Below are 25,013 nucleotides of genomic sequence, written 5' to 3' on the forward strand. Positions count from 1 at the left end.
TAAAGAGGTTGGTTTGTTTAATCAAATAAAGGTCAAGGCCCAGCAGCCTGCACAGAAAGGTACACAACAGCAGCACTGTGGAAACAAACACCTGGTGAAACAGGACTCTCATCCTGCCCTCAAACGGGGGGGTGCTGAGCCAGCCACGCAGCTGTTAGAAATCACAAGCTCCAAAGCCTCCCCTTTCTCTGCTCCACAGCAAGTCTGCCAGCAGCAGTAAAAGCAAAGGCCTGCTGGCCTTCAGAATGAAGCTCTAGGGGTGGATGAAGGTGTTTACATGAGAACACGGCTAAAGAAGCAGAAAGCCACTCACATTTCTGCCACATTTCTGACTTCCAGCAAGAGCAGAAATACAATGCAAACCAGCCTTTTTCTGACAAGTACACTGAGATTTTTGAAACCATAATTAAAACCCCAACCACCACCCCTCTCAGAGCCCCAGCCCACAGCTGCACCCCCCAGCCACAGCTTCTGTAAGAGTGATGAGTACAAAACAAAACCCCACAGACATCAAACATACAACAGTGACAAATGCCACGTCCCTCTTGCTCAAACCTTCAGGGAACACACCCCAGTCCTGGGCAGGAACGGGTCCTGCAGTCAGCCCGTGGAAAAGCAGCACACAGGACTTCAACAGGAGACAGGCTGCTTCACAGAGACTCCCTTGGAACACACTTTGGCTGTCCACAGGAATAGTTCCCTAAAGCCAAGGGAACACTTCACGAGTGGGAATGGAACACGAGCTTCAACTCTGCAGGAGCTCCACTGCTCACTTCCTAGCAGAGTTATTTTCACCAGAAAGACCACTTTCTCCATGCTCCTAATGCCATGCTGCAGTCTTTCAGAAGAGGGGCAAAACTCAGCTTTCATTTTGGTCTCATTTTGTTACTAAAAATCCACTTGCAGGTTTTTCTAGCTATGTGTGCTTTTTTTTTGTCCAAAACTACTTGCTGGTACTGAAGGGTTTGGGTTTCCTTACAAGGAAAGTCAATTTCTGATCTTTGCTCTAATCCCAAAATAGAATTTCCTGAAAAAAAGAGAAAACTTAAGAGCAGTAGAAAGCAAGCTGAGCCTCAGTTCATGGGTGAGATTCCTCCCTTTAGTGACCTCACCTCCATCTCAGTCACAGATACCTCCAGGGTTCTTCAGTGATCAGAAATAACGAAGATACTGTGCACACAGGTCAGAATGAGAACCCTGAGTTTCCAAAAGGCAGCACTTTGTTGCAGTCTTACAAATAATACAAAAAAGAGAGGAATTTATTTCCTCAGAACAGAAATACACAATAAAATGCAAACCATTAAAATATTACAACTGTTTCTTAAGAGAAATCTACAGATCCTGCCTCCCACGTCCCCGAAACTTCAGTGGTTTTCACCTCTAAGCACCTGCAAGTATTTGCAGCCCCTGCATGCAGTGTCTGTACTTGTGTGCACACTTCCACTGCAGGAGTTTCACACATCCAGGATGCAGGATTCCTGTGTTAAATCTCAGTTAAAAAGTCATTTCTCATCCCTATAGCTTTGTGGTCAGAAATAGCTGCTCATCTTTGCTTTGGGGCACAGACTCATCCCCACACTTTGCTTCAACTAAACACATAGCAGAACGAGTCCTTTGTTGGGAGAGGAGGGGGTGCCCTCTTCCAGCTCTACAACACAGACAAACGTTGGAGGGTGCAGGCAGCACACAGTAACACATTCACTTTCTCTTTTTGTTTTCACATTAGTTTGATGAGTAGGCAGAAAGGAATTGTTTTCCCACTAAACACTGAAGGTTTTTCTCTGATACAGGCTTGTATGTTATTTGCAGTCAAGGACAGATGATAAGCCCCACGTTTACCACATGATATGACACAAGGTCCTCTGTTTGGTGTAGCAGTTTCTGAGTAAATCAAAGTTTACTGGATTCTTCCCCTTGTTTTCTCTCTGTTTCAAGTCCCAGGCTCAATCTGCCATGAACTCAAAGGAACAGCTGAGGAAACAACTGCTTTCAGGAAGAGCTCCAGTGGTTGGAATGGCCATATTAATCATAGGGTTCCACATCCTTGGGGACGAGTGGCTCAGTATCCTCAGCTGTGCTTTGTGCAGACTGTGGGGCTGCCACTGCCAGGCTGTGGAGAGTCTCTTGCTGATGCTGCTTTGCCTTGTTATACAGTAGAACTCCAATTGTCACTAGAACAGTCCCAATGGCTGAGAGGCTTGTGATTTTGTTACCAAAGACAATAATACTTAGCCAGATTGACAGCGCATGCTTCACAGTACTAGCAACACTGGAAAGGAATACAGAAATTAAGGCCAAAGCAAGCTTTCTCACATCCCCCACCCAAGCATGCTTTAATGGAGCAGGACTTCTCTCTCTTCTGCTGGCTTTTCAAGCACTGAGTGAGATTCCACTTCTCCTCCTGAGGCTAAGGGCAGTACCAAACTGTTTGTGTAACAGCTGTTAAACCCGAATACAATATCCCTGCTAGTACATGTGAACACCTGCTGTACAGGCACAGCAGCACTGCTCAAATGCTGCCCTCACACAGGGTGGGAGCAAACCACAAAGCTCTGGTGACCCAGGTGGGAAGTTTTCTTCTTACTTTGATGCATTTATGTATTCACATTACTTATTTCTTTGCACAATACCTTCACTGCCTAGTTCTCAAGCAGAAATAGTGAGGAAGATAAAAGAAAAGAGTGTTTTTGACATGAAAACACACTTTTACCTGAATGTCACAGGAGAAATCTTCCCCATCAATGCATAGGCTGTAACACTTTGTAGGTGGAACAAGACTCCATCTATTAACAGAAGTATGACAACATCTTGGTTGTAGCTGAAGCTCTTCCCACTTTTCCCAATCACAGGTACGTCCTAAACAACAAAAGAGGACTTTAAGAGTTTAGTTTATCAGATCTAAAAGTGACTTTGAACCCAACTCATTATTATTATAAGCAGGTCAAGACTTACATTTAAAGTTTAGCAAAGCAAAACCTAAAACACAGAGGGTCTGTAGATCATACAAACTTCCCCCCAACAGACCAGAACACCAGCTCTCATCCAACTGAGCTTTGCAGCGTGTTCAACCTGCCTCTGAGATATTTGCTGCTTTGAACATTAACAGATGGCAATGCAGGACATACTTAACCTGATCCTGAAGCTCAATTTTGCATTCAGAAATTAATATTCCTGTCACCATGTGACTATCAGCAGCAAACCAACACATATTCAAGAGCTGGTTTGTGAGTGTTGATTTAAAAGCTCAGATGCACATGATTCCATCACAAAAGCTTTGTCACTTGTCACCTCATGTCTATATTGAATTAGTTCTTTGAAATTTTTCTCTTTACCCCCCACAACCTCTTGCAAAAATGAGATGAAATGTCTCAGAGTGATTTAAAGAAACAGAAAGAGTGAAAAGTAAAAATTAAGGTTAAGCTTAGTTGCATCATTCTGCTCACGAGTCAAAAAGAAAACATAAACCTGTGTCAGTAAACTCAGCTTACCATGAAAAATATCCAAGCTGGAATGAGCATAACCACTGCAGCAGCACTGGTGTAGAACTGCAGCTCTGGGGCTCTATGACAGAGAAAAAACAATGGTTGAAATCTTCTTCCTCACAGCTGAAGAAAGATCCACTGTTATTGTATTTACACGTATCAGAAAGCAAACAAAGGCATCTCCCAAGCTCCGGGGCAACACCTTCAGCAATCTCTTGCAAAGACAACAATTTGCTTCTTGTGTTGGTTGAGATGGACTGAAGATAAAAGGCAAGTGCAAGACCAAAATGAGTATTTTACCTTGAGGTAAAACACATACCTGCAGCATGCCTTGGCATGTTTCATGGTTGCAGAAAAAGGATTCACTTCTGGAAAAGACGCCTCACTTGGGGGAAGCTGACTCTTCCCCATTAGGAGAGTCTGGCCTACCACAGTGGGATCTGAGCATAAAGGAGTTTTCTTTCCCTGATAAGATGCTTTAGGTTAAAGCTGTCTGGAAACAGTGTCAGGGAAAAGAAGTCCTTCTGGTGTGATACAACCATAAATGTGTGCTCTCCTCGTGCAGCCCAAACGCCACCAAACCTGAAGGGTTTGCAGTACTTACGAAAATCTGTATTTATCTCCACTGAGCAGTTTTTTGGAAAAGACATTCTGCAAACTGGAAAAAAACAAAACAAACGTTCACCTGTATTTTCATCAGGACAAATTCATCCATGAGGAAGACAGTTGTTTCTCTTAGATGGCTAGATACGTTTCCTACACATTACACCACTACAGGTGTAACTCTTAGGTTACTGCAGTGGTACTGGTTTTTAGTCTCACTGATGCCAGCAGAAAGAGAGAAACTGGATCTTAACTAAATGTTCCTGTGTGACCTGATCTAGGTGGAGCTGCTTCTGCAGGGGGGTTGGACTGGATGATCTCTAAAGGTCCCTTCCAATCCCCACCATTCTATGATTCTATGATTTGAATGTAGTGTATAAAACCTACTACAAGCAACAATTCTCTTCAATCTACCAGTGAGCAGAACTCCTTTATTCCACATGTGCAACTTCCCTTGTGCCTTACCAGTCCATGATATTGGTGGATAAAGCTGCCGAGAAGCCGAGAATGTTGAAACTGATTTCAGTGGCTGTACACAGAGCCAGCCCACCCATAACAGGAATGAGAGAGAGATTAACCAGCAGTCCTGCCAATGAGAGGAAAACATTAAGTCAGAGTTTAATGACTGTATTTCCAGTTACATGTATCAGACACTACAGGGTTTGAAATTTTAAATGCCACTTGAACTCCTTCAGTTGAAGGAAAGAGCAGCTCCTCTGACTGGATTTTACAGTGACATCTCACCTCAGACAATAGCAGGGTGCTCTTTAAAACCACCTGGATATATACTCAACAATAAAAGTATCTCCCTTGGAGAAAGACAACAGACTAATGACTGTCTGTTTGATCTTCTTCACCAAAGAAGGAGGAAAAAACACCCCCACACCCAATACATTTCAACAGTGAAACACTCACCAGTGTATTCTCCCAATATCATCCGAGACATGATAACAGTGAAAATAGGTGCAGAGCTTTTCACAGTTTCTGCAAATGAAACTGCCACGTTTTTCAAGCTGACAAGACCCAAGACTACTGTTGCAAACCTGCAGGAGAACAACACAGGAAATTAAGCAGAAAAAAATAATGCTTGAAGAGCTACTGTCAGACATCTAGTGCAGAACAGAACTGCACTGGAATTTCTCTAGGTCTGTAAATCTGAGCTGCAGGAACTAAGAATATGGAGAGGTGTAGCTGGCAGTCAAGTTATCAAATCACAGGGGCCTAACTGAGGTGCAGTAACTGGTCAGCTGCACACCTTCACTCAGCACCTGTCACGTGTAATGTGGCAGATCTGTTTGTTTCTGCTTTGGCTTAAACATTATGCCTGTATCACTTGTGTGGCATATTGCTGGAAAAGGTGAGGGAGCAAAGCAGCATCATAATAAATACCAGCACAATAAACAAACATCAGCCTCCAGAGAGAAGGAAGAAAGTAAATGGGAAAAAGAAGCGCGTTCTGAAAGAAGTTAAATGTGATGGGAAGCCAAGATAGCCAGAAAAGTGACATCTGGGAGGAAGGAATGGAGCATTTAGCAATAGGAACTAAAAGAAACTTAGCCTGGGATTTTTTAGGGGGGAAAGGTGGAGCCTGCAAAGCCCTGAGTCAAGAATGAGTGTTGTCAAAATACAGCTTCCACTGATAAGAATGCAACAAAGCTGCCAGAGGGATCTCTAGGAAATATTGAACCATTTACCTCATCAATCCAACAAACAGCATTATCATGATGAAATTGGGTGGGTAAGAGATGCGTGTTTTGTGTTGGTACAAGCAGCATGGAACAAACATTTTTATACAGCCAATGAAAGTGGTTGAAAGCATTTGAACAGCACCTAAAGAAAGATGAGAGGGGGAAAAAATGAGATGACAGGAATATGACAAATCAAGAACACAAGTAAGTTTCTCAGACAAACTGAAGTGTAGTACTTGTAGCAGTTAAACACAGCAAATATTGCCCGGATTTTGTAAAGTCACGAGAAGGCAATTTGCTTCACCAGCAAGGCAGCAGAATAAAGCAAAGGTGGCACACAGCTATAAACCTGGGTCACAGATAAAGTGTCCTTTGTAAAAAAAGACTTAAAAATTTCTTTAGATCACATTTTTCTTTCCAGATCTTGGTTTTTTCAAACACCATCTCACAGCTCCTCTATGAGCTACGTTTCATGCCATCTTTCAGTGAGAGGAGGAAAGGACAGTGTGAGAAACCCCATTACAGGACAAGATCACAACTCATGAGTCCCCAGCCCCGAGATCCACCCCTGCATCTCCTAACTAAAGCTTCTTTACCCCACTTGAACCATTTCCTCCCCCAGCTTTGCACAGCAGGATCTGGTACTGACAACATTCTACTGGAATCGTAAAGGTAAAAGAAAGACAGGGTTACCTAGCATGCTGGGCTCTCCTTCCAGCAATGAAAGAATGTATTTGTTAAGAAAGAGTGTGCAAAAGCTGAAGAAAAACCACAAAGTGAGGTAGATGAGGGCATGAGAATTCCAGATGCCCAGGTCTGACTCGATGACTGTCGTCTCCGTGATAGTGATCTTCAGCACGTTCTCCTCCGGTACACTGTCACTCCTGGCAATTACAAACTTCTCACTCCTGTTACCAAAGAGGGAACCCAAACTAAACAGGGATTTTCCCTTTGGCTTGTCTTCAAGCAGGGCAGGATTAGGGTCCTCTGGTGTCTGAGCACTTGTCACAGTCGACATGCTGACATTAAGGAATTAATGGTCCTCAACACAAACCAACATTGACTTAGCACACGACAGCACTCGGACAGAACAGAAACGTCATGTGATTAGTCTTTCATCTCCCGTGGCCTGAAAAAGTGTACTTGGTCCTCCAAATAACATCTTGTACAAAAGTCAGCTTCTGCATGTGGTCCATTCCATCTTTAACTCCTGAGAAAAGAGAAAGGAGGGGAAAAAGAGTCTGCAGCTGTGAACATAATGCCATTTAAAATCCCTAATGAAGCACAGACACCACAATTCACCTGCAAAATGGAAGGCAAGACTTGGCTACCTTGTCTTTCAGACTGGATATTGCACTGCTCATATCATGATAAGAACTTATCCAAAGGAGGTTTTTTTAAGCTGAGGTGGCACACACACACAAATCAGCACTTTAAATCCTTTCTCCCCTAAAGGATGTCAACACAGCCCTTTCCATTAGAATTAAGCCTCTTCAAGATTCTACAATCCCTTTCATCTCAGTTTAAGGTCTCCTTATAACAACTCACAGAAAAAAATCTTCACAACCCAGAAAGCCCAGGCAGGAGCTTGTACTCTTAGTCCTAATTGACCTGTTATCAACTCAGGTTAAAGTCAGTAATCAATAATTAATGACTATAACTTCCAGCAATCACAGACACAGTTATCCTGGTCAACATGAAATCTAGGTGAGCAAACCAGGGAAATATGTCCAAGAGCTTTCCAGGTTTGTTCTCTAATTACTTGTAAATGACACAACATCACTTATTTTGCCATGCAGTAGTCAGAGTTTGCAATTCAATATAGGCACTTGCAATTACTCTTCATAAAACCTTTCAAAAAGATTTGACAGAAGAAGGCATTCATTTGCCCCTAGAGCTTTCTCCTTTTACAGCTTACATGAAACGTGGCAAGTTACAGTAGAAGATAAAGAGAATAACAAAAACACACTGTGAACTTTATTCTTCTGAAGTCATGCAATGCTAGTCAGTGTCACAAAGCCAACAGACTCAAAGTCTGTATTGAGAAAGAAAGAAAGAAATAGCATGAGTAGCTTATCTGCAGCTTTAACAGCAATTACCAGGTTTATTGCTTTCTATTTCACAGCAAGTTTAGTGAGGAAAAAAATAGGATTAATCATATGATAATTAAATGCCAGACATTGCACCTCAGCAACCAGGGGAAATTACACTCCAGTGCATCAAACAATGGCAGCACAAGAAATAATCAACAGCAAGCAAAGTCACAAGAGTTGTAACAGGAGCTACTGCATCTGCCCTTGTTTTAGCCTGTGGACAGGATATACTACTTTCTTCATGACTAGGTAGGTACTAAAGAGCTACCTACCTAAAGAATTAGGTACTAAAGGGCTGAATATATCACACCAGTTTCAATATCCTGAGCAGCAGCTATTTTACATTGAATTTTTCCATTCCTCAGGCTCTCTGTTTGTTATTAGAGCCACTCACAGAAGGTTTCCATCCATATTGCTTTATCTCTTTCCATTTCACCAGGAAATCACAGTGGCAACAGACTGAGGTGCAAGACCCTTCAACACACTCTTGATAAACCATATACTTATATTAACCCAGTTTAAGGGAAGGCAGATGTGTATTCTTTAAGAGAATTTGTTAAGAAGAAGGAAAAAAGGGATTATTGACTCTTCCTTTCTCAGATCTTAAACAAAAACACCCCTCTCCATTCAAAATGGTTAGTTACCACAACTTTGTTAATACTACTCAATTAAAATGAACAGCAGTTGAGCACAATGGAACTCCCACCCCCAGCAGCACTGCAGGATCGTATCTGGTATCCCCGATTCCACACATGGCAGGAAGCAGAACAGCAAATAAGAACAAAACTACTCCCCTAAATCACTGACCTGCTGTCTTAAATCATCTGGAAAGTCTTAAATGGGCTGAAAGAGTTCTCCATCTGGAACTAATTCAGTCTTCCTCCCTTAACACCAACCAGCAGCTGGTGTTTACCAATAGATGAAAACGTGGCAGTGGTTGGTAGACTGTTTCCCTTGGATTACATACAAACATTCAATCTTCCAGCTCAGAAGAACAGCACACAGTACACTTCACACTCTTCCTTGTATCTTCTCCAGCTTTTAACTACCTTAGCAATGCTAAGGTGGAAAAAATACGGATTGTAAACTTTGAGAGTCTCCAACACACTCTGACTTGCAGCTAATTACCAATTCAACAGCCGCCAACTTCTTAAGCTTTAACACATCATACTCATATGACCACCTGCCCTCAAACTGCTATTCCCTTTCTACTCACAGCAGTTCAAAATTGAATCAGAAATGCATTCATTTCAAACTTAAAACTGAAGCAGAGACAAAACTTTTCTCGAGAGGTGAACTTTTCTTTTAGGAGTGAAGAAAATAAATGAAGCCATTTTCTGCTTGTGCTTTTAAGCATCTAGTTTTAAGAAAAAGCTCTTCCTCTCCCCTCATTTTTTAACAGAGCAGTCATACTTGGGTTGATTACTCAATTGCTTACGCTATCCTCTATTGTGTGCAAGTGGCCTCCACGGGAATAAACATCATTTTCCTGCCAGATAGCCTGCAAGGACATAGAGCAGTGGGGAAACGGTGTCACAGCTTAACCAATATTTTGAGTTAGCACCAGCTCACAGCTTCTGAAATAGACAGCACCCCTTTGCTCACTCCAGCAAAAGCTTCTCTGGACGTGTGATAGATCAAGCCAGGGAAACTGCCTGCCCGTGAAGTTCTAAGGCTGCAGGGGAGAGGTCACTGAACGCACACCATGACTAGTCCACATCATCTACTCTTATTTAATCCACATCAGTACAGTTTAACCTCACCCCTGTAAAAGCAGTGTGTGTGTCTACATGGATTGTTTTCTGCAGGCCTCAGAAGAAAAGAAACACCAAGTTCCTTGGCAAAGGATAAAATACAGAAGCAACACAAAAGAGCAAGAACACACAGACCACGTTTTTGCAGCAGTTGGTGCATCAGAAATGTCTTCCAAAGAAAAGGTAATATGCCACACTGAAGTCACATGAATGAAAACCCAAGAAACTGACCCATGGGAAGTTACACAGCATACAGTTTTCTAAGGTTTCTCCCTCTGGTGAAAGGGAGGTTCGTGTCACATCCTCCCTCCAAGGATAGGAGGGGAGAAACAGCTGGTGAAAACTCACTTGCCAGTGCTCAGCAATGTTCTAACAGGGCCCTGGCACGTTCCCCACAGCTGGGCAGCCAACTGAGCTGCCTTCAGCACCTGACACTGAGGACAAAAAGCCATTGCTACAGTTTTTCTGACCATTTAGTAGTAACTACATAGAAACAGACACTTTCTCTTGCCAATCTCCACAAAGAACACTGGAAAGTCAGCTTTACAACTCCCCAGCAAAAAAATCCCAACAAAGCAACATTGCAAATGTTAGAGAAACCAAGGCTGACGTGAAAAAACCAGATGGTTGGTGTGCATCTCTTAACCTACTATTATGCAACACAGGTAACCCAAACATTGCTTCCAACACAACGAATACACACAATTCAGGATCACAATGGCCTGCAGAGGTTAACACTGCTTTTACTAAAGGATGAGAGCATCCCAGATCTTTATAGACAGACTGTAAATACAGCAGCAAAACTATAAATGTCTCCCATAGAGAGAGGATGCTAAAAGCCTGAACTAGCTTAGTGTTTCCTTGCACTCCAGGAGCATTTCTAGTCATGCAGTCCTAAAGCCTTCCCTCCTTTCATTCCGGACCAGCTACCCCACAGACAAACCCAGCACGTGTTCTGGGTGCCCCGCAGCACCCCGGAGCTGCCCGAGCATCCCAAACACCGCACAAAGGGCTGCGCACCCCGAGCCGCCATCCCCATCGGGGTTCAGGGACCTGCAAGGGAGCTGTGCCGTACCGCGTCCTTTTTTGCTCAAGGGCTTTTCCGAGAGCACCAGCGCTGCAGCGAGGCACAGCCGGAGAAGCCCCGCTCCTCAGGGCATGCCGCAGCCGAGCTCTCAGGCAGCGGGGCTTTCCATCTTCCCCTGCGTCCGCGCCAGCAGAGTCCGGCCGATCCCTGTTCCCTCCCGAGAGCCGCTCAGCGCATCACAAGGCCTCCCGAGCACGCAGCTCGCCGCCGCCAGAGCCGCGGCGGACCGGTGGCTGCGGCCCTCAGGGCGCTCCCCGGCACCGCCGCCTCGGGCAGGGAAGGCGGGTCCGGGCCGCGCCCCGCCCCGCGGCCGAGCCGGGGCTGCGGAGGTGCTGCGGGGGCTGGAAGGGCAGGAGCCGGGGCTGCGGAGGTGCTGCGGGGGCTGGAAGGGCAGGAGCCGGGGCCGCGGGGGCTGGAAGGGCAGGAGCCGGCGCTGCTCGGGGCCGAGCGCCCGGGCCCCTTTGTCACAGGCGTGCGGATGGGCTTGGGGGGGAAGTGTCCTTTTATAGGCTTCACCTGTGCTCGCTGCAGCTTCAGCGCTCTGAAGACATCTCGGGATGTAGATGTAGGCACAGGCTGAGACCCCGAAATAGGAGCTCCGTGGCTGAGTCCCGTCAATACACTGGCGGTGTAGGCTGAAGGAACGGCAGGACGACCCTCACCACACGGCCCAGAGGACCCTCAGAAACCCCCCTTGCGGAGGAGCGTGTGCCCAAGGGACCCTATGGAAAGGAGTTCCGAGAAGCACTCTCCCGGTGCCCGCAGCGCTGCAAACCATGCCTGCCCCTAAAACCCACAGTGCGATCCTACACCAGCTTTTACCGTACCGGCAGCAGCCACCCGCTGCCCGTCACCGGGGGCGGACAACGGGCGCCATTTAACGGGAAAAGCCCCGAGCACACACAAAACGGGGGTGCAGGGGCCGGTAACAGCCGGTTAAACCCCCACAGAGCCCCGCCCGGCGCTCCACTCGAGGCCGGGAGCACCATGGAGCCAGGCGGGACCGAGCGGGCCCGCCCCGGGGGAGCCGCGGAGGAAGCTCCGGGCCCGCAGGGGACGGCGGAGGCCGCAAGCGCGGGGAGACACACGGCGGGGCCGCGGCGCCTCCCGCCCGGGCCGGGGAAGTGACGTCCCGGCCTGCCCCGGAAACGCGGGCGCCGCCCGGAACCCGCGCCCGGCCGCCGCAGCCATGTAGGTACCGTTACCGGAGGGGACGGCGGCGGAGCGGCCATGGACGGCGCTGACGAGAGGTACCGGCGGCCGCGCGCCGCGGCCCTCAGGGGCGCACGGAGGGGGACGGGCGCAACCAAGCGCTGGGCAGGGGCGCGCCCCGCTCTTAGCCCGGGGAGGGTCGGGGGGTGCATGCGTGGGGAAGGGAAGAGCCTGGGACGACCCCCCCGTCCCCGCGTGCGGGTGGTACGGCCGGGCGGGAGGGCGGGAGGCGGCGGCCTCGCTCCGCCCCGGGGCGGGACTGGGCCGCTTCCCCCGGCGCTGACGGTGGCGGCGGCGCGGGGCCTCGCTCCGCCCCGGGGCGGGACTGGGCCGCTTCCCCCGGCGCTGACGGTGGCGGCGGCGCGGGGCCTCGCTCCGCCCCGGGGCGGGACTGGGCCGCTTCCCCCGGCGCTGACGGTGGCGGCGGCGCGGGGCCTCGCTCCGCCCCGGGGCGGGACCGGGCCGCTTCCCCCGGCGCTGACGGTGGCGGCGGCGCGGGGCCTCGCTCCGCCCCGGGGCGGGACCGGGCCGCTTCCCCCGGCGCTGACGGCTCCCCGTTCTCTGCCCCTGCAGCGCCGCCGCGGCCGTCCCGCAGCCCAACCTCACCCCCCGGCACCGGCAGCTCATCCCCACGCCCTGCGGCCCGGTGAGTGCCCGCGCCCCGCTCCCAGCCCCGCTCGGGCCGTGTGCTTTCCCCGGTGACGGCCGCGCGGCTCCCGCAGGAGCAGCCGGGACGCGGCAGCAAACTCGGCCTCGTGTCCCCTGGAAGCTCCTGGCACCCACCGTGCCTCGGTTGAACCAGCACAGCCCCCCCTGCCCGCTCAGCTTCCCAAGGGTTCGGCTTCAGTAAAACCTCGTTTTCAAACAGCGACGTTAATTCATCGGAAGCTCCCGCAGCTGCGCGAGTTCCAGGAACGTTACCCGCGTGTACAGAAAGCACAGCCAGCTGGAGCCGCGTCGTAGCTCAGCCCTTCCTCCAGGCGCCACTCTGCTGCCATGTACCTCTCCTTATCGCCAGCACCACAGGAAAGCCAAGCGTTTGTCTCCACCACTGCCTAGGATGAACAAAAAACCCTGTTTCTCACTCAAATCCTTTGCAGCTTGCTCCAAAGGGTGAACCTGTCTTGACAGTTGTTCCAAAGGCCACAGTAAGGGGCTCTGGGAAGAAGCTACTTGCTGAACTTTGCTGTGTTTTGGCAGGTGCAGGTGTGGGTATTGGCAGTCTGAGTTTCAGGAGATGAAATAACACTGTGGCCCTTGTGAGGCACTGAGAAAATCAGAAGGCAGTCTATAGGCATAAACCACAAAAGTTAGGCTGAGATTAATTACCAAATAATAGCCATTTCCCTTCCTTGGGAGTTCTGCAGTTTCAGTTTAACTGTGGAGACTGTCTCTTCTGTTTTCCAAGGAAAACCCTCCACTTGTGCCACGTAGCCAAGTTGCTTTAACGTGTTCCTCAGGCACAGCAACTAGCTTATACTGCATTACATGTTTAAATATGTTCTTCCTTCACAGATAAAGCCATGTTCAGAGCTATCACTTCCCGTGAAGATCTACTTCTGTGTCACTATTTTGTCTCTGCTAAGTGTGATAGGGCTAACCATAGAGACACTCGTTCGACAGACTGAGGAAGATTTCACCATTTCTCTTATTCAGTTGGTGGGAGTTGGTAAGAAACAAACTGTTTGTCTTTTAATAAATCAAAACAAGGACCTCATTTATTTCAAAGCCCTTTTTTTTTTGGTCTTGTAAGCAAAATCCAGAGTTCCTTGGATATTTCAATTACAGCCTCAGTAGCCACTTGTGTCCATATTCCTGGATCCATTTGTATTAAAATAGAAATTAAACTTAAGTGAAAATACATCAGCTGCAAGTGTTTCAGGAAGTGCTCCCCAGTGGCTTGAGCAGGTCTTGGCTGTTGGCTCAGTGTAGAAAATAATAGCCTGTGGATGTAACACGCTCATCATAAGCAGTCATTGCTTTCCTGCTGTCACCCAGAGGGAACAAAGACAATAGATTTGTTCCAGATTCTATAATTAGACACATGCAAACAATGCTTTTATCCCCAAAAGCTGGTTTGATTTGCAGCTTTTCACAGGGGCTCAGCACACTGACAAAAACGGCCACGTTAGAACACAGCACTGGTGCCTCCAGTCTGTCACACTGATTTCGTTGGCAAATGCTGTTCTGTGCTTCAGAGAAAAAGGAAGAACCTTCATCATAACCCAAATGAATCACATGATGCTGAAAGCATGCTTGCTAAGCCCTTCCCCCCCCCTTCTGTTGATAACAGTTAGTGTTCTGTGCTGCACAGCACACTGGAAGAAGTGCAAACCTCTCAAACTTCTGGTTTAAATCACCAAAAATAGGGTGTTTTCTTAACACATTACTTCAAAGTGTTACTGTTTCAACATCTTAGCCAGTACAGACAAAACCATTCAAGGAGCATGTTGAAACTACAATTGGCTCACGCTGAGATGGTAAGATGTGTGAGCTAACCTCCATAAACATGCCAAAACCATGTTTTCTGTATGGCAAAGACTGACAGAACTGGGAGTAGTTCTTTAAAGGAAAAGAGATGCCCTGGCTGTAATAATCTCTTACCACTACAGATACTCACTTTAAAGGGGACTGGAGATTTAATTTACTGAAAACATGTTCACTTAGCAAAGCCAAGGGGATGTCTTTCATTTCACAAAGGTGCATTTGCTGTCTCTGCAAGAGTCTGAATGCTCAGAAAAGAGCTGGTTTCCAAATTATTTCTACAGACTTCTTCTGATTTAGCAACTGAATTTGCAAAACAAGGAAATACTGTCTGAAATCCTTCAGGTGTCCATGAAGTCATGCCAGAAACAAACCAAGTCATGTGGCTCACTTGGTAATTTCCCAATCATCTCCAGTTCTCTCAGTCACTGTTAAAACATGAAAAAGGAAGCTCCCTCACTAGGAAGTTTGTTTAGAGGGACTGAAGTTATGATGCTACCTTGAAAACTTTTACAACAGTTTGTCCCAGCCTGGGGAAACGAGATTGCTGGATGGCCAGGAAGTAGCCCTCTGGAAAAAGGAATCTATTGTTGCTTTGTCTATGATAAGAATTAACTAGTGTTTGCAGGAGCAGCCAATGTGAGAACAAAGCACCAGTTTCTCTTTTGATGAAAGAAAAACCTTTTCCTTATTGAAGCTTTGTCAGATCAGTGCAGAGTTCAACAGTGACTTGTGGGTTTGGGTATGGTTTAGAAAAACATAACTCAGGAGCTTTCCCAGAGCAGTTGTGTTCTGGACTCGAGTCTGGTTTGCAGGGAGGGGTGTTTCAAAAAGTCCCACCACTCAACCAAACTGTTAGGAACCCAGCCTACGTTCAACTCAACGTGCAGGTGGTTTGTAGTGGTCAGAACCACACAAACAAGACCACAGAGGAATGTGTACGAGTAGTAAATTGCTTGTTAGTCACTTGAATGACTCTCACTGGGAAGATGATGTCATTTCAGTTGCTTCATTTAATTCAACTATACTATTGCACATAATGTTCAATGTGCTATTGATAGAATATCATTCCACAGCTGCCAAACTGCACAGCTAATATGTTGCCATTTCAAAGTGTTACTTTAAGTAAGGGAAGTAAATTACTTTCAGTCATTTTAAAAGCTAACAAGTGATTCCATTTCTTGCATGCCAAATGCAGGGGACACTGCTCATTTGAAGTATCTGATTTGGGCTCCTTGGCAAGAATAAAGAGATGCTCTTGACTGAGGAGCCCAAGTTACTGGGTCTTGATACTTGCATTTTGTCATCTGGATGAGGCATGTTGGAAAACTGCACCCTGAGCAACCTGTGTTCAGCTGGTAACTGCCCTTTCCTTCTCCTCCCAGTGTTCTGTGTGTACTACGTGACTAGAGGAATCCTGCAGGAGAACCGCCAGGAGCTCATCGTCTTCGTCCTTTCCATCTTGCTCGTGATGTTTCGTTCCGTTGTCAACTTCACAGTTCTCCCTGATGAGCAAAAGCCAAAGCTCCTGGTTAGTCTCCTGCTTTTAATGAACTTTGCTTTTCCCCACAGCTTGGATTTGAAAATCTTAGAAAGGCAAGACCCGTGTGCTAAGAGAAACACCTGAAAGCTGGCTGTAGTTATTACCACGTGGTTGCAACAAATCGTGGCCTGATCTCTGCCACTTAACAGCCTGGCAAACTGTCACCTTTAACTGTTGGCTATTAAAATGTTTATAGGCAGCCTGGTTTGCTTTACCTCTTTATTCTTTTGACATCTTTACTTCTCTTTCCCATCAGGCTCGCTTCGTTCTGATCCTCTTGGTGGGCTCCTTTGACGTCATCTGCGCCATCATCCTCATTCAGAGTCAGAGCATGATGGCCTTTCGAGTGGGTGGTGCTCTAGAAAGCCTACAGTCACAGTACTTCATGCTGAACCTCTGTTTTTCCATGTTGACCTTTGATCTTCAGGCACAGGTATAGAAATCTCTCCCCTCAGGTTCCCCCAGACTAGCTGAGCTGACCTGTTAACTGCCTAGAGCAATCCTACCTCTACCTTACCTTTTTAGATAAGATCAGCTTAATAATGGCACCTCTCCTGGTGTTCCTGGCTATAGGGAAACTTATGTTAAAACCCATAAAAATGAATCAATATCTAATTGCTCATGGGGCACACAGGGAAGTATGTCTGTCCTGGTGTCCTATTTCATACTGTCCATCAGTTTCTGAGGAAAAATCCCAGCCCTGAGACCTGTGCCCAGCTTACTGGTGGTGGCAGTTTATGTCAAGTATTTTTCAGTGGACACCATGGTCTCATATTAATAACTTCACTAAATCTTTGCCTGTTCTCTTTCAGCTCTGCTTGTGTATTCTGCTGATAAGCCTGCATGAGATCACCCTTCTGCATAACATCATCTCAGCAACAGGGGTTCTTTGGGCCTGCCTGAAGGTGACCATTAGCATCATTGCAGTAAGTGTTAAGCTAGAGCGACACTAGCAAGGTCAACTTTTGAGACTACAAGTTCTCACCCTGAGCAATTACCAAAGGCTGGGAAGTCACAGCCATCCCATTCCACCTAATATTGCTAAGTGGAAGGGAGCTGGAATGGATCCCAGCAGAAAACAAGAGCACCAATAATAACGACTTCAGGTTCCTTATGTGTCTCTCACTGAGCACACAGGATGAAGCAATGTCACACCATCTTTGTTCCTTTCCAAGAGACACTGTTTTATTAGTCCTTGATCACCTACTTTAAACAAAACCTATAGGATCACAACACCTTCAATATTTCTACCTCTCTGACAAGGTTAGGTGAAAACTGGCAACTGTCCTCCAAATTATTGTAAAGATGGATACACAGACACAGTGAGACTGCACAGGCCTTATGCCCTTAGGAAACCACACCTGAGTGGTCCTTTATGGGGGCAGCTTCTTTAAGGTGAGTGGCAGTTCTGAGGTTAACACAAGGACTTGTGAACCTGAAATGCAGGTTTTCATGTCAGTTAGACTGAACTTCCTCAGAGCTCTGTTACAAGAGTGATTGCAGAATCAGGGCCAAAGTACATCAGATTTGCAAGTCAGTTATTACCAGGAAGGAGATGAAGGAGTTTGGGGTCTCTTGTTCTTTTTAGGCTCCTTGTGTGTTTGCTTTAGCCATTCAGACAAATTCCTGACAACTGAACTAGAGCTTTTCAAGTCTTTAATTGCTTTCCTTGCTAAAAATGGAGCTAGCACCAAGCACTGTGCTTTTAAAATACTTCAGTAATATCAGGTGAATAGTTGCACAGAATCATCTTTCTCCTGGATTTTGTAGGGTTGTGGCCACAGCTTTCCAGCAGGGTAAAAACTGAATTGTATCAGGTGTGGAAAGAAGAGAGTAATCAGAACCAAGTCTCTTTTCCTGCTGGGGTTAAAAGTGTAAACCTTTCAGGTACTTTCCCCACAAGCTGCTCGGACCAGTTGCCATTCACAGATCATGAGTTCTTTGGTTCTCCCTGATATGCATTTAGGTATTAAAAAAGGCACTTTTTCTTTCCTGTTTAAGTAAGAGACACTTCAGTTACATGGTCTCAGCTCTTAACAAACACAACATTCCTTATCCTTTCATCAGAAGCAAATGTGTTTTGCAATAGTTCAACTAGTAAATGTCCTGGGGACAAGTAGGTATTCTTGACCTTTGCTCAAAACTATCTTAAGTTACAACTACTTGAAAGCTACTTTTTACCTCATCTAGGTACATTACTGACTCCTCTGCTGGCTGAAGTTAAAAGCCTCTTATCTAGTTAATAAGTAAGAATAGTGCTACATTTCAGCACAAGGCAGCACTGCAGGGCAACAGCAACTTAGCAAAGGCAGATACATTTCATGAGAGTTTGGTAGGTTTGCATCCAAGGTTAAATGAGTCTCAGGCTAGAGCATGTAGACAAGACTGAGAAGTGACAAGAGGAACTTCTTACCCGGTTCAGACAAGGTTTTCCACAGTCAGCTTCTTACAGATGATGCAGCAGTAGAGAAGCATGTATTGTTGTCTTGTTTGGTGCTCTCAGAAGCTGCACCTGTGACGAGGCTGTTGTGGGATAAGGTACAGAGACAAACATAAAACCACCAGAAAGTGTCAGCATAACAGAAGGAAAAACTTGGCAATGCCTCATGCTCAGTCCCTTGTGGTAACTGCAGCACCTGAAAGCACAGCTAAACCTCATGCTCCCCCATTTCTGCACTGATGCACATGCCATTTCACAAGGGGATTCCCCCCCCACTCACATACATGCTGTCTCACGTACTCTAGTGGATTTATTTGTCTTATCTCCATTATTTCTCTCTCTTTTCCCATCAGTTACTAATCCTGTCTTTCCCCCTCGTTTCTCAGCCTTTGTTTTCCCTTCCTTCCTAGTCTTGCCCTGAAAGTAGCACTATGCAGTACCACAGAAAGCTGAGACAATAGTAGAAGTGGCAGAGAACAGACAAATTCCCTTAGGGGACAGTCCCTTAATGCTTTTGTAGAGATTCATACATTGACCATTGCAGAAGATCAATATTGGTTTTGGAGGAAATCTGTGGTTGATGAGATGCATCAAATCTTACCACAGCACTGGCACAGTCACTTCAACTCCCAGTGACTCAGCTGAGTTTCTTTCTTTTGCTCAGACCTGCCCTTACAGCTCAGGACTGCTGAAACTTGTCACTTGCTAGAAAGCAGTCCATGGTTTCTTCTTTCCCAAGTCATAAAGATAATTGTGAAAGTCAGATCCTCTTGCTTCTCCCACATTTAGTTCCCAGCAACTTCGCTGTAGTAGAAATAAAAGGTGGAGAAAAAAAAATCAGAGTGCTTTCAGTCTTTTAGCTATGAAAACATTAATTTGTTAAGAGAAACATCTGAGCATACCCAAAGAGAAAGTACATCAACTTAGATACAATTCAGAAGAGTCAGCTGCTTCTCCATTTGAGTGAGCTGGGAGTTGTGTTGTAAGGATTAGAAGGCAGAGCTGAAGAGGATGCTGAGACGGCTCAAACCACACACAGCTGTCAGGATGTGCCTGTGAAACAAGCAATTCTGATTTCATCAACATCACTCCTGGCCCAGCTCAGTGGAGAACAGAGACTGTATTTCCTGCTAAAAACAAAGAGGTAGCGAAGGCAAGTGGAGAGCAAAGTTACACCTGAGAACTCAGCTAGACCAACACCTGAAATGCCATTGCAAAATTAACCATCTCTAGCCTTTGTAGAGTATAAAGCTGTACCTATCTCATCTTATTTTACAGATTCTAAAAGAACTGAAACCTCTGGTGTGGATTTTCCTGGGTCAGAACATACCTGAAGTAGCTTATCTCATCTACCTGCTGTACACGGTAACTGATCAGACTTACTCGCTCAATAATAGGGAGCAAGGCTGGAGGCCTCCTGATCATTGCTGGATCCTTGGGCCCAAAACATGGTGCCTCATTCCTGAGCACAGCCCTTCACTGCAGTTCCTGTTAGAACTGGTGAGAGTGGCAGGCATGTCCTACCTCTTTAGGATCAACTAGACAGGAACCGTATCAAATTGCTCTTGAACGGATCGGTTAGAGGGAGGGGCACTGGAAGTCTCTGCAGCTGGCAAAGTGTCCAGAATGATTCCAGTACAAACACACAGATCCTCAAAAACGCCCTCCCTCCTTCACAAGAGGTCTCAAGTGGTGCCAGGGTATTTGCCCACCTCAAGTCATTATCTTTGAAAAGCATTCTGAGGCAGCACCCCCAGCTGTGGATCCTGATGCAGCCACCACAAGAGGCAGTGCAAGCCCAGCAGCCTCCAGCGCGGGCATTTTTTGGCACTGTAATAGCGATACAGCACGTATCACTGGGGCACCTCAGCACCTCCTACAGCACATATATGAGAGGAGGGAAGGAAGAAGGGCAAGGGCAAAGCAGACTGTTCCTCATGGGAAGGGTTCAAATGCTGATAGCAGTGTTTCTCATACTTCACAGGGACAGTCCTGAGATGCTGATTAAAGTCCAGTGACTGCAGCCACCCCAGTCCTCGGGGTTCTGTTAATTCATGTACAGAGTCCAATCTGGTGAAGTCTAGTTTTCTTATCTGCAGAGATGACTGAAGGTAGAATGCATTTAACTGGAGTCAATTGTGCAGCCAGGGAATCACGTAATGAAGAGAGTAAAAGGGTTTAGAAGTGACCAGGTTTATTCCCCCAAGTTACCATCTACTGCCTTCTCTCAGAAGCTGAAGTGTCTGATGGCATTTCGGGGCTGCAGGGTGTTGATTGCTGTGTGTCTCCATTCTCCTGCAGGTGATAAGGGAGTGGGGCAAAGGGAATTCTTACACTCTGGAGGCTGCTTTCATTACCGGCTCCTGCATTTCTGTTGCAATAAAAGCTGTTTTGTTTTGGGCACTGATCCACGTCTACCGCAGCTTTGGGCAGGGGCTGAGAGAAAGAAGTAAGTACTTTAAAAGGTTAACTTCATAGTGAAGGTTGTAGCCTGTTTTATCACAGTCACAATGAAGTAGAGAGCTTGAGTCAAGAAAATAGTCACAATAAAAGGCAGATCCTTAATGACATCAAGCACTGCTGCAGCCTCAGAGTTTACTGTCCTGATGAAGTTCATGAGCTTGGATGGATCACACATGATTTCTCCACAAAGAAAACTGGCATTAGCCAAAGTTGCTTCCAGCCTATGCAAGAAATGCTGCTGTGCAGAACAACAGATGTGTGTGGAAACATCTCCTCTAGACAATACAGATGTCATCTTTCTTCTGTGTAACTGCTTTATAATAACTAAGAGAGACTGAATAGAGGGACCTCAAGAGCTACTCACCTCCTTTCACATGAAGGACATAAATGCTGCTAGGTATTGCTGTTGACTGATCTCCCTTTCTTCCCACAGTGTTTTCTTCCTATGGAAGGATCGATTCCTGAGCTGCAGCTCTTACAGAGTGAAATCACAGCTGAGGACACTGTGATCAAGTCCTTGCACTGAGGATGTAAGAGAAGGGATCAGTTTCACTGAGGCAGAGGAAGTTGCTCAGAAAATTCTTGCATGTTTCTTGGTTTGTACTGTGCTGGGGAACTATAGCAGTGCAGCTGGTAACTTGAGCTTAAAAAGCAGAGTGTGCTGGGGAAATTAACACTAATCCTCTCGATTCACTGAGTTTTGCTGACAGGATAATGCATCTTTCACTCCTTATTTCCCTGATGCTGCTTTGTAACTGCAAGAGGTTCACAACATGCATGTGAGTGGGGAATCTTGTTGGTATGAATGCTGTTTTTCTGGATAGACACAAACACAATGAAACGAGCCTGCACACCCACTTTGTGTGCCTGAGCCTGGATCTGGATTGCCCTGCCACCATTTCTCAACTCAGATCTGTTGCTGCACAGAGGTCAGGCCCCAAAGCTGTCCTGGTAACAGCTGTGTTCCCTGATCTCCACTCTGTGCAATGGCTTAACCCCAAGAGCAGAGTCAGGGCTCTTGTTCTGACTTTGGAACACTTGAATTATTGTACTGTTCTTTTAAAATCCCAGTGTAACCTCCTTCCTTCCCACAGCACTCTAACTGGTGTGCCATTTCATACCCGAGGATGACACTACAACTAAGCCCTTAATATTGTCATGCAAAAGCTTGGGGGCTTTACTGATTGAGCCCTTTAGCTACTGGCTGTTTTTAATAAAGTGTCAACACAGTTTGTGTGTGGATAATCATTCCTTAAACCAACAGCAGCAGTTCAGGGGGAAGCCTGTTTACAGACGGGCATGGAAGCAGCTGGAACTGCACTTCACATGTGCTGTGAATGTTGGCATCACACTCCTCTTCAGAGGCACAGCAGTTGTTAGTAACTTCTTAAACTCTCTACTAGAGAACAACTTCTGAAACACCCAAATTCAGTTCCAAGCTTCCATTTGGGCCCTTTGGAGACTGGAAAGGATTTGCAGGTACAGTGACATTAACAAATCCTTACGTGAAGACACACCGCCCTTAATCAGCAAAGACCTATTTTACCAGTGCAGTTTAAACAAGTTACTGTGAGTAAGCTACATCAGCAAGGTGAGCTGGTATTGCCAATATAGCCCAGTCTGCATTACAGCCTTTCTCTGGTTCAGCTGTGCGTTGAACAGAAGTTATCCACACTTTAAGCAGTTACATAAGCAAAACTTGAGTGCTGTTGAAACCTCACTTGCCTGCTTGGGAACTGCTGCTGTGTGGATTAAAGGCCTTGAAAAGGAACTTTGTACAGTCAGATAATTTGGAATGTAGTCACAGAATGTGGGTTGTGTTTGATATAAAGCAGCTGGTACAATTATCATCAACACAGCTTCTCGAAGAAAAAGCAAAGACTCACATCATCCTGTGACTTCCTTTCCTTTAGTCAGTGACTGTAGCTCTCTGCTTGGCTGACCAGTGATCCAAATCAGATTGTTATCAAGCAGGAATAGTTGTACAGGCAAAACTGCAGCAGCCTCAAAGCCAGTGATGTAATTGCAGCGTGTGATAAATTCAAAGACAACTCCTAATCTGGATCTGGATCTAATCTAGAGAAAGTAGTTAAGTTTTGGCTACAGATGTCATGATACACACTCTGAAAATTAAAGTTCAGCAATTTATTCAATAATTCCTTTACTATTATAAAAAGCATAAATAAAAAGTGCTGAATATAGTTTTATCTTTAAAAAAATACAGCAGCCAGGTTTGCTGCATGTGAAGACACGAAATCCTTCACACTGGGAAACAATTACAAATGTATTTTAATTCTACAAATTTACAAGGGAAAAACCAAAACAAACCCAACAAAGACAAACCAGAAACTGTTCCAGGATTCAAGTTCTCCCTTGTCACATCCTGTAATGATCCTTGGCTTTTCAAGCTACTTCCAGTCCTCTAAGGGAATGCAGCAGTTAAACTCCACACCCAGCCAGAGCCTTTCACTCTGTGGTTGGACTCTTTCCCTGTGAAAAGTATCTGGTCTCTCTGAAGAACAGAACTGGGGGACTCAGAAATCCACTCACATGAACGGTTCTTTTCTTCTCCACCTCTTTCATGTTGAGTTTAAAACTTGAGGCTGAAGCCAGGCCCTGCAGCAGATGCTCCTTGGTTTGTGGTGGTCAGGTGAAAGCCTGTGTCCTTCAGATCATCGTCACCCTGTGGAAACCAACCACAATGCTTTCAGCTGTGTCTCTGCAGCTGCATTTCCCTCTGCAGCACAAAGATCTAAACCACCATGAAAAACAGAAGTCTCTCTAGGAGATGGAAAACAAATGTTTGGTGGAGTGGCATCATAGCCAAGGCCAAGGCTGAGTGTTACTCATGTCTTTAAACAAGCTGTTGCAAAAGTTCTCTTTTCTAAAGGATGAAAAGGATGGTGCTGTGCTGAAACCAGGCACCATTTCCCTCTCGGGCTACGGCCTGAAAGGGTGGTTCTGGGACTGCACCAGCGCTGGGAGCTTGCAGAGGGCAAGGTGCACCTCCAGAGTGCCTTTTGCACACAAGGCCAGGTGGGGTCAGGATGCCAAGCCCCCTGGAAGTGCTGGTGCCGTGCTGTGCTGTGCTTACCAGCTGGCTGTAGCCCAGGCCTCCCTCGGGCGGCCTGGGGCTGGTGCCGCGCTTCACCCGCTGCTGCTCGCTCTTGGCTGGCCACGTGGGAAACATGGAGGGGTCGATGGGAAGGGGAGTCTCCCTGAAGTACTCGTGCTTCAACCCATCCTCAGCTGTGATCCTTCTGGCTGGGTAGTATGTCAAAAAGCTGAGAAGAATTTAGGAGACAGTGAAATAGAGAAGAAGAGAAACGCCACAGCCCCAATATTCTGCTTGTATAACTGGAGTGGTTGGACTCGATCCCAAAGGTCTGTTCCACCCAAAACACTTCTATGAAACACCCCATTGCACTGCAAGTCACCCTGCAGCAGTGGGAGCTGTGCCCCCCGTTGCCCCAGGCCAGCCTGGCTGCCAGCACACACTTGTTCATCAGGTCGAAGCCCTGGTCGGACAGCAGCGCCCCGAATCTCTTGCGCAGGTTGTTGTAGGGATATTCTGTGAATGTCATCTTCTTCACTGCTGGCAGCTCGTTGTAACCTGGCCAGATTTTCTCACTTGGAGTACCCAGATCCTGTAAATTCACACAGCAACTTCATAAGCACATCCTAGAGTGCAACCCTTAGGGAAGGATGCAGAGAAGAGATGAAACAGAAAGCGTGGTCTTTGCCTACTTGGAGGCATTGCAAAACAAGTCAGTCACCAGCCTTTGAAGGCTGAATGAGCACCAAGCACTCTGTTTCTTCCTCAAGCACCTGTCCCTAAGAGCTTTCAGCTGGGAACCTTACCTTGAAAATTTTGTTGATCTGATCGATTTCTGACTTCCCCGGGAAAAGCGGCTTCTGCGTGAGCAGCTCCCCGAAGATGCAGCCCACTGACCACATGTCTATGGCTGTCGAGTATTCCTGGAGAGGAGGAATGAGTTACCCCTCAGGAGATCAGTCAGACGCTGTCCCTGAGTTGCAGAGGCTTGGAAAGCACAGACAGGCACTCTGAAACCCTTTGCCCATCTGCCACAGCAGCCATCTCAGGTTATGGGCACAAAACCTGGGCTCCATTGAAGAGGAGGCCTGTGCCATGGAGCCACCTTA

At 46.5% G+C, this 25,013-nt stretch overlaps 3 protein-coding genes across 19 annotated transcripts in view; 1 reads left to right on the plus strand and 2 right to left on the minus strand.

The window, feature by feature from the left end:
- SLC35E2B (solute carrier family 35 member E2B) lies at positions 1-11,841 on the minus strand. Of its 4 annotated transcripts, XM_062012685.1 has the most exons (10): positions 11,224-11,841; positions 8,674-8,925; positions 6,467-6,983; positions 5,780-5,915; positions 5,001-5,128; positions 4,551-4,671; positions 4,087-4,140; positions 3,489-3,561; positions 2,711-2,856; positions 1-2,269 (listed from the first exon to the last, which is right to left on the minus strand). In XM_062012685.1, exons 3-10 carry the CDS (start codon positions 6,789-6,791, stop codon positions 2,023-2,025), a joined length of 1,230 nt encoding a protein of 409 aa, XP_061868669.1. In that variant the 5' UTR covers positions 6,792-6,983; positions 8,674-8,925; positions 11,224-11,841; the 3' UTR covers positions 1-2,022. The 4 variants fall into 4 exon arrangements, with proteins under 4 accessions (XP_061868669.1, XP_061868667.1, XP_061868666.1 ...); XM_062012683.1 differs by lacking the exon at positions 8,674-8,925; XM_062012682.1 differs by lacking the exons at positions 8,674-8,925; positions 11,224-11,841 and adding an exon at positions 10,696-11,217.
- Positions 11,836-22,079, plus strand: LOC104551141 (uncharacterized). Of its 4 annotated transcripts, XM_062012686.1 has the most exons (9): positions 11,838-11,957; positions 12,493-12,565; positions 13,435-13,588; positions 15,789-15,934; positions 16,203-16,379; positions 16,759-16,872; positions 19,665-19,751; positions 20,688-20,835; positions 21,283-22,079. In XM_062012686.1, exons 1-9 carry the CDS (start codon positions 11,938-11,940, stop codon positions 21,312-21,314), a joined length of 951 nt encoding a protein of 316 aa, XP_061868670.1. In that variant the 5' UTR covers positions 11,838-11,937; the 3' UTR covers positions 21,315-22,079. The 4 variants fall into 4 exon arrangements, with proteins under 4 accessions (XP_061868673.1, XP_061868670.1, XP_061868671.1 ...); XM_062012689.1 differs by lacking the exon at positions 16,759-16,872 and having other exon boundaries at positions 11,836-11,957; XM_062012687.1 differs by lacking the exon at positions 11,838-11,957 and having other exon boundaries at positions 12,754-13,588.
- The window catches only part of LOC133627417 (cyclin-dependent kinase 11B-like), a 20,719-nt gene continuing 9,354 nt past the window's right edge, over positions 13,649-25,013 (minus strand). For 5 of the 11 annotated variants that reach the window (XR_009820163.1, XR_009820171.1, XR_009820169.1 and 2 more), the window contains exons 17-25: positions 24,711-24,827; positions 24,348-24,496; positions 23,944-24,133; positions 23,400-23,532; positions 22,736-22,925; positions 19,289-21,371; positions 18,988-19,190; positions 18,360-18,469; positions 13,650-15,908 (exon numbers count right to left, since the gene is read on the minus strand). Coding sequence is in view for 1 of the 11 variants with exons in the window: in XM_062012677.1 (XP_061868661.1) it covers positions 23,440-23,532; positions 23,944-24,133; positions 24,348-24,496; positions 24,711-24,827 (549 nt within the window). In the remaining 10 variants the exon portion in view is untranslated. Of the gene's footprint in view, positions 15,909-18,359; positions 18,470-18,987; positions 19,191-19,288; positions 21,372-22,735; positions 22,926-22,979; positions 23,533-23,943; positions 24,134-24,347; positions 24,497-24,710; positions 24,828-25,013 lie in introns of those variants that run through there. The other 6 variants (XR_009820164.1, XR_009820166.1, XR_009820165.1 and 3 more) reach the window with 6 other exon arrangements.

This window comes from Colius striatus, chromosome 21 (genome assembly GCF_028858725.1).
Source record: "Colius striatus isolate bColStr4 chromosome 21, bColStr4.1.hap1, whole genome shotgun sequence".
Classification (NCBI taxonomy): domain Eukaryota; kingdom Metazoa; phylum Chordata; class Aves; order Coliiformes; family Coliidae; genus Colius; species Colius striatus.

Bases quoted from the DNA above. Each gene is read 5' to 3' on its own strand.
- LOC104551141 (XM_062012686.1), top strand. From the start codon at position 11,938: ATGGACGGCGCTGACGAGAG. The intron at 13,589-15,788 runs GTAAGAAACAAA...TTCTCCTCCCAG, and splicing joins TATTCAGTTGGTGGGAGTTG to TGTTCTGTGTGTACTACGTG. The intron at 16,380-16,758 runs GTATAGAAATCT...GTTCTCTTTCAG, and splicing joins CCTTTGATCTTCAGGCACAG to CTCTGCTTGTGTATTCTGCT.
- SLC35E2B (XM_062012683.1), bottom strand. From the start codon at position 6,791: ATGTCGACTGTGACAAGTGCTCAGACACCAGAGGACCCTAATCCTGCC. The intron at 5,129-5,779 runs GTAAATGGTTCA...GTTCTCCTGCAG, and splicing joins CTGTTTGTTGGATTGATGAG to GTTTGCAACAGTAGTCTTGG. The intron at 3,562-4,086 runs GTAAGTACTGCA...TCTCTGTCATAG, and splicing joins GGAGATAAATACAGATTTTC to AGCCCCAGAGCTGCAGTTCT.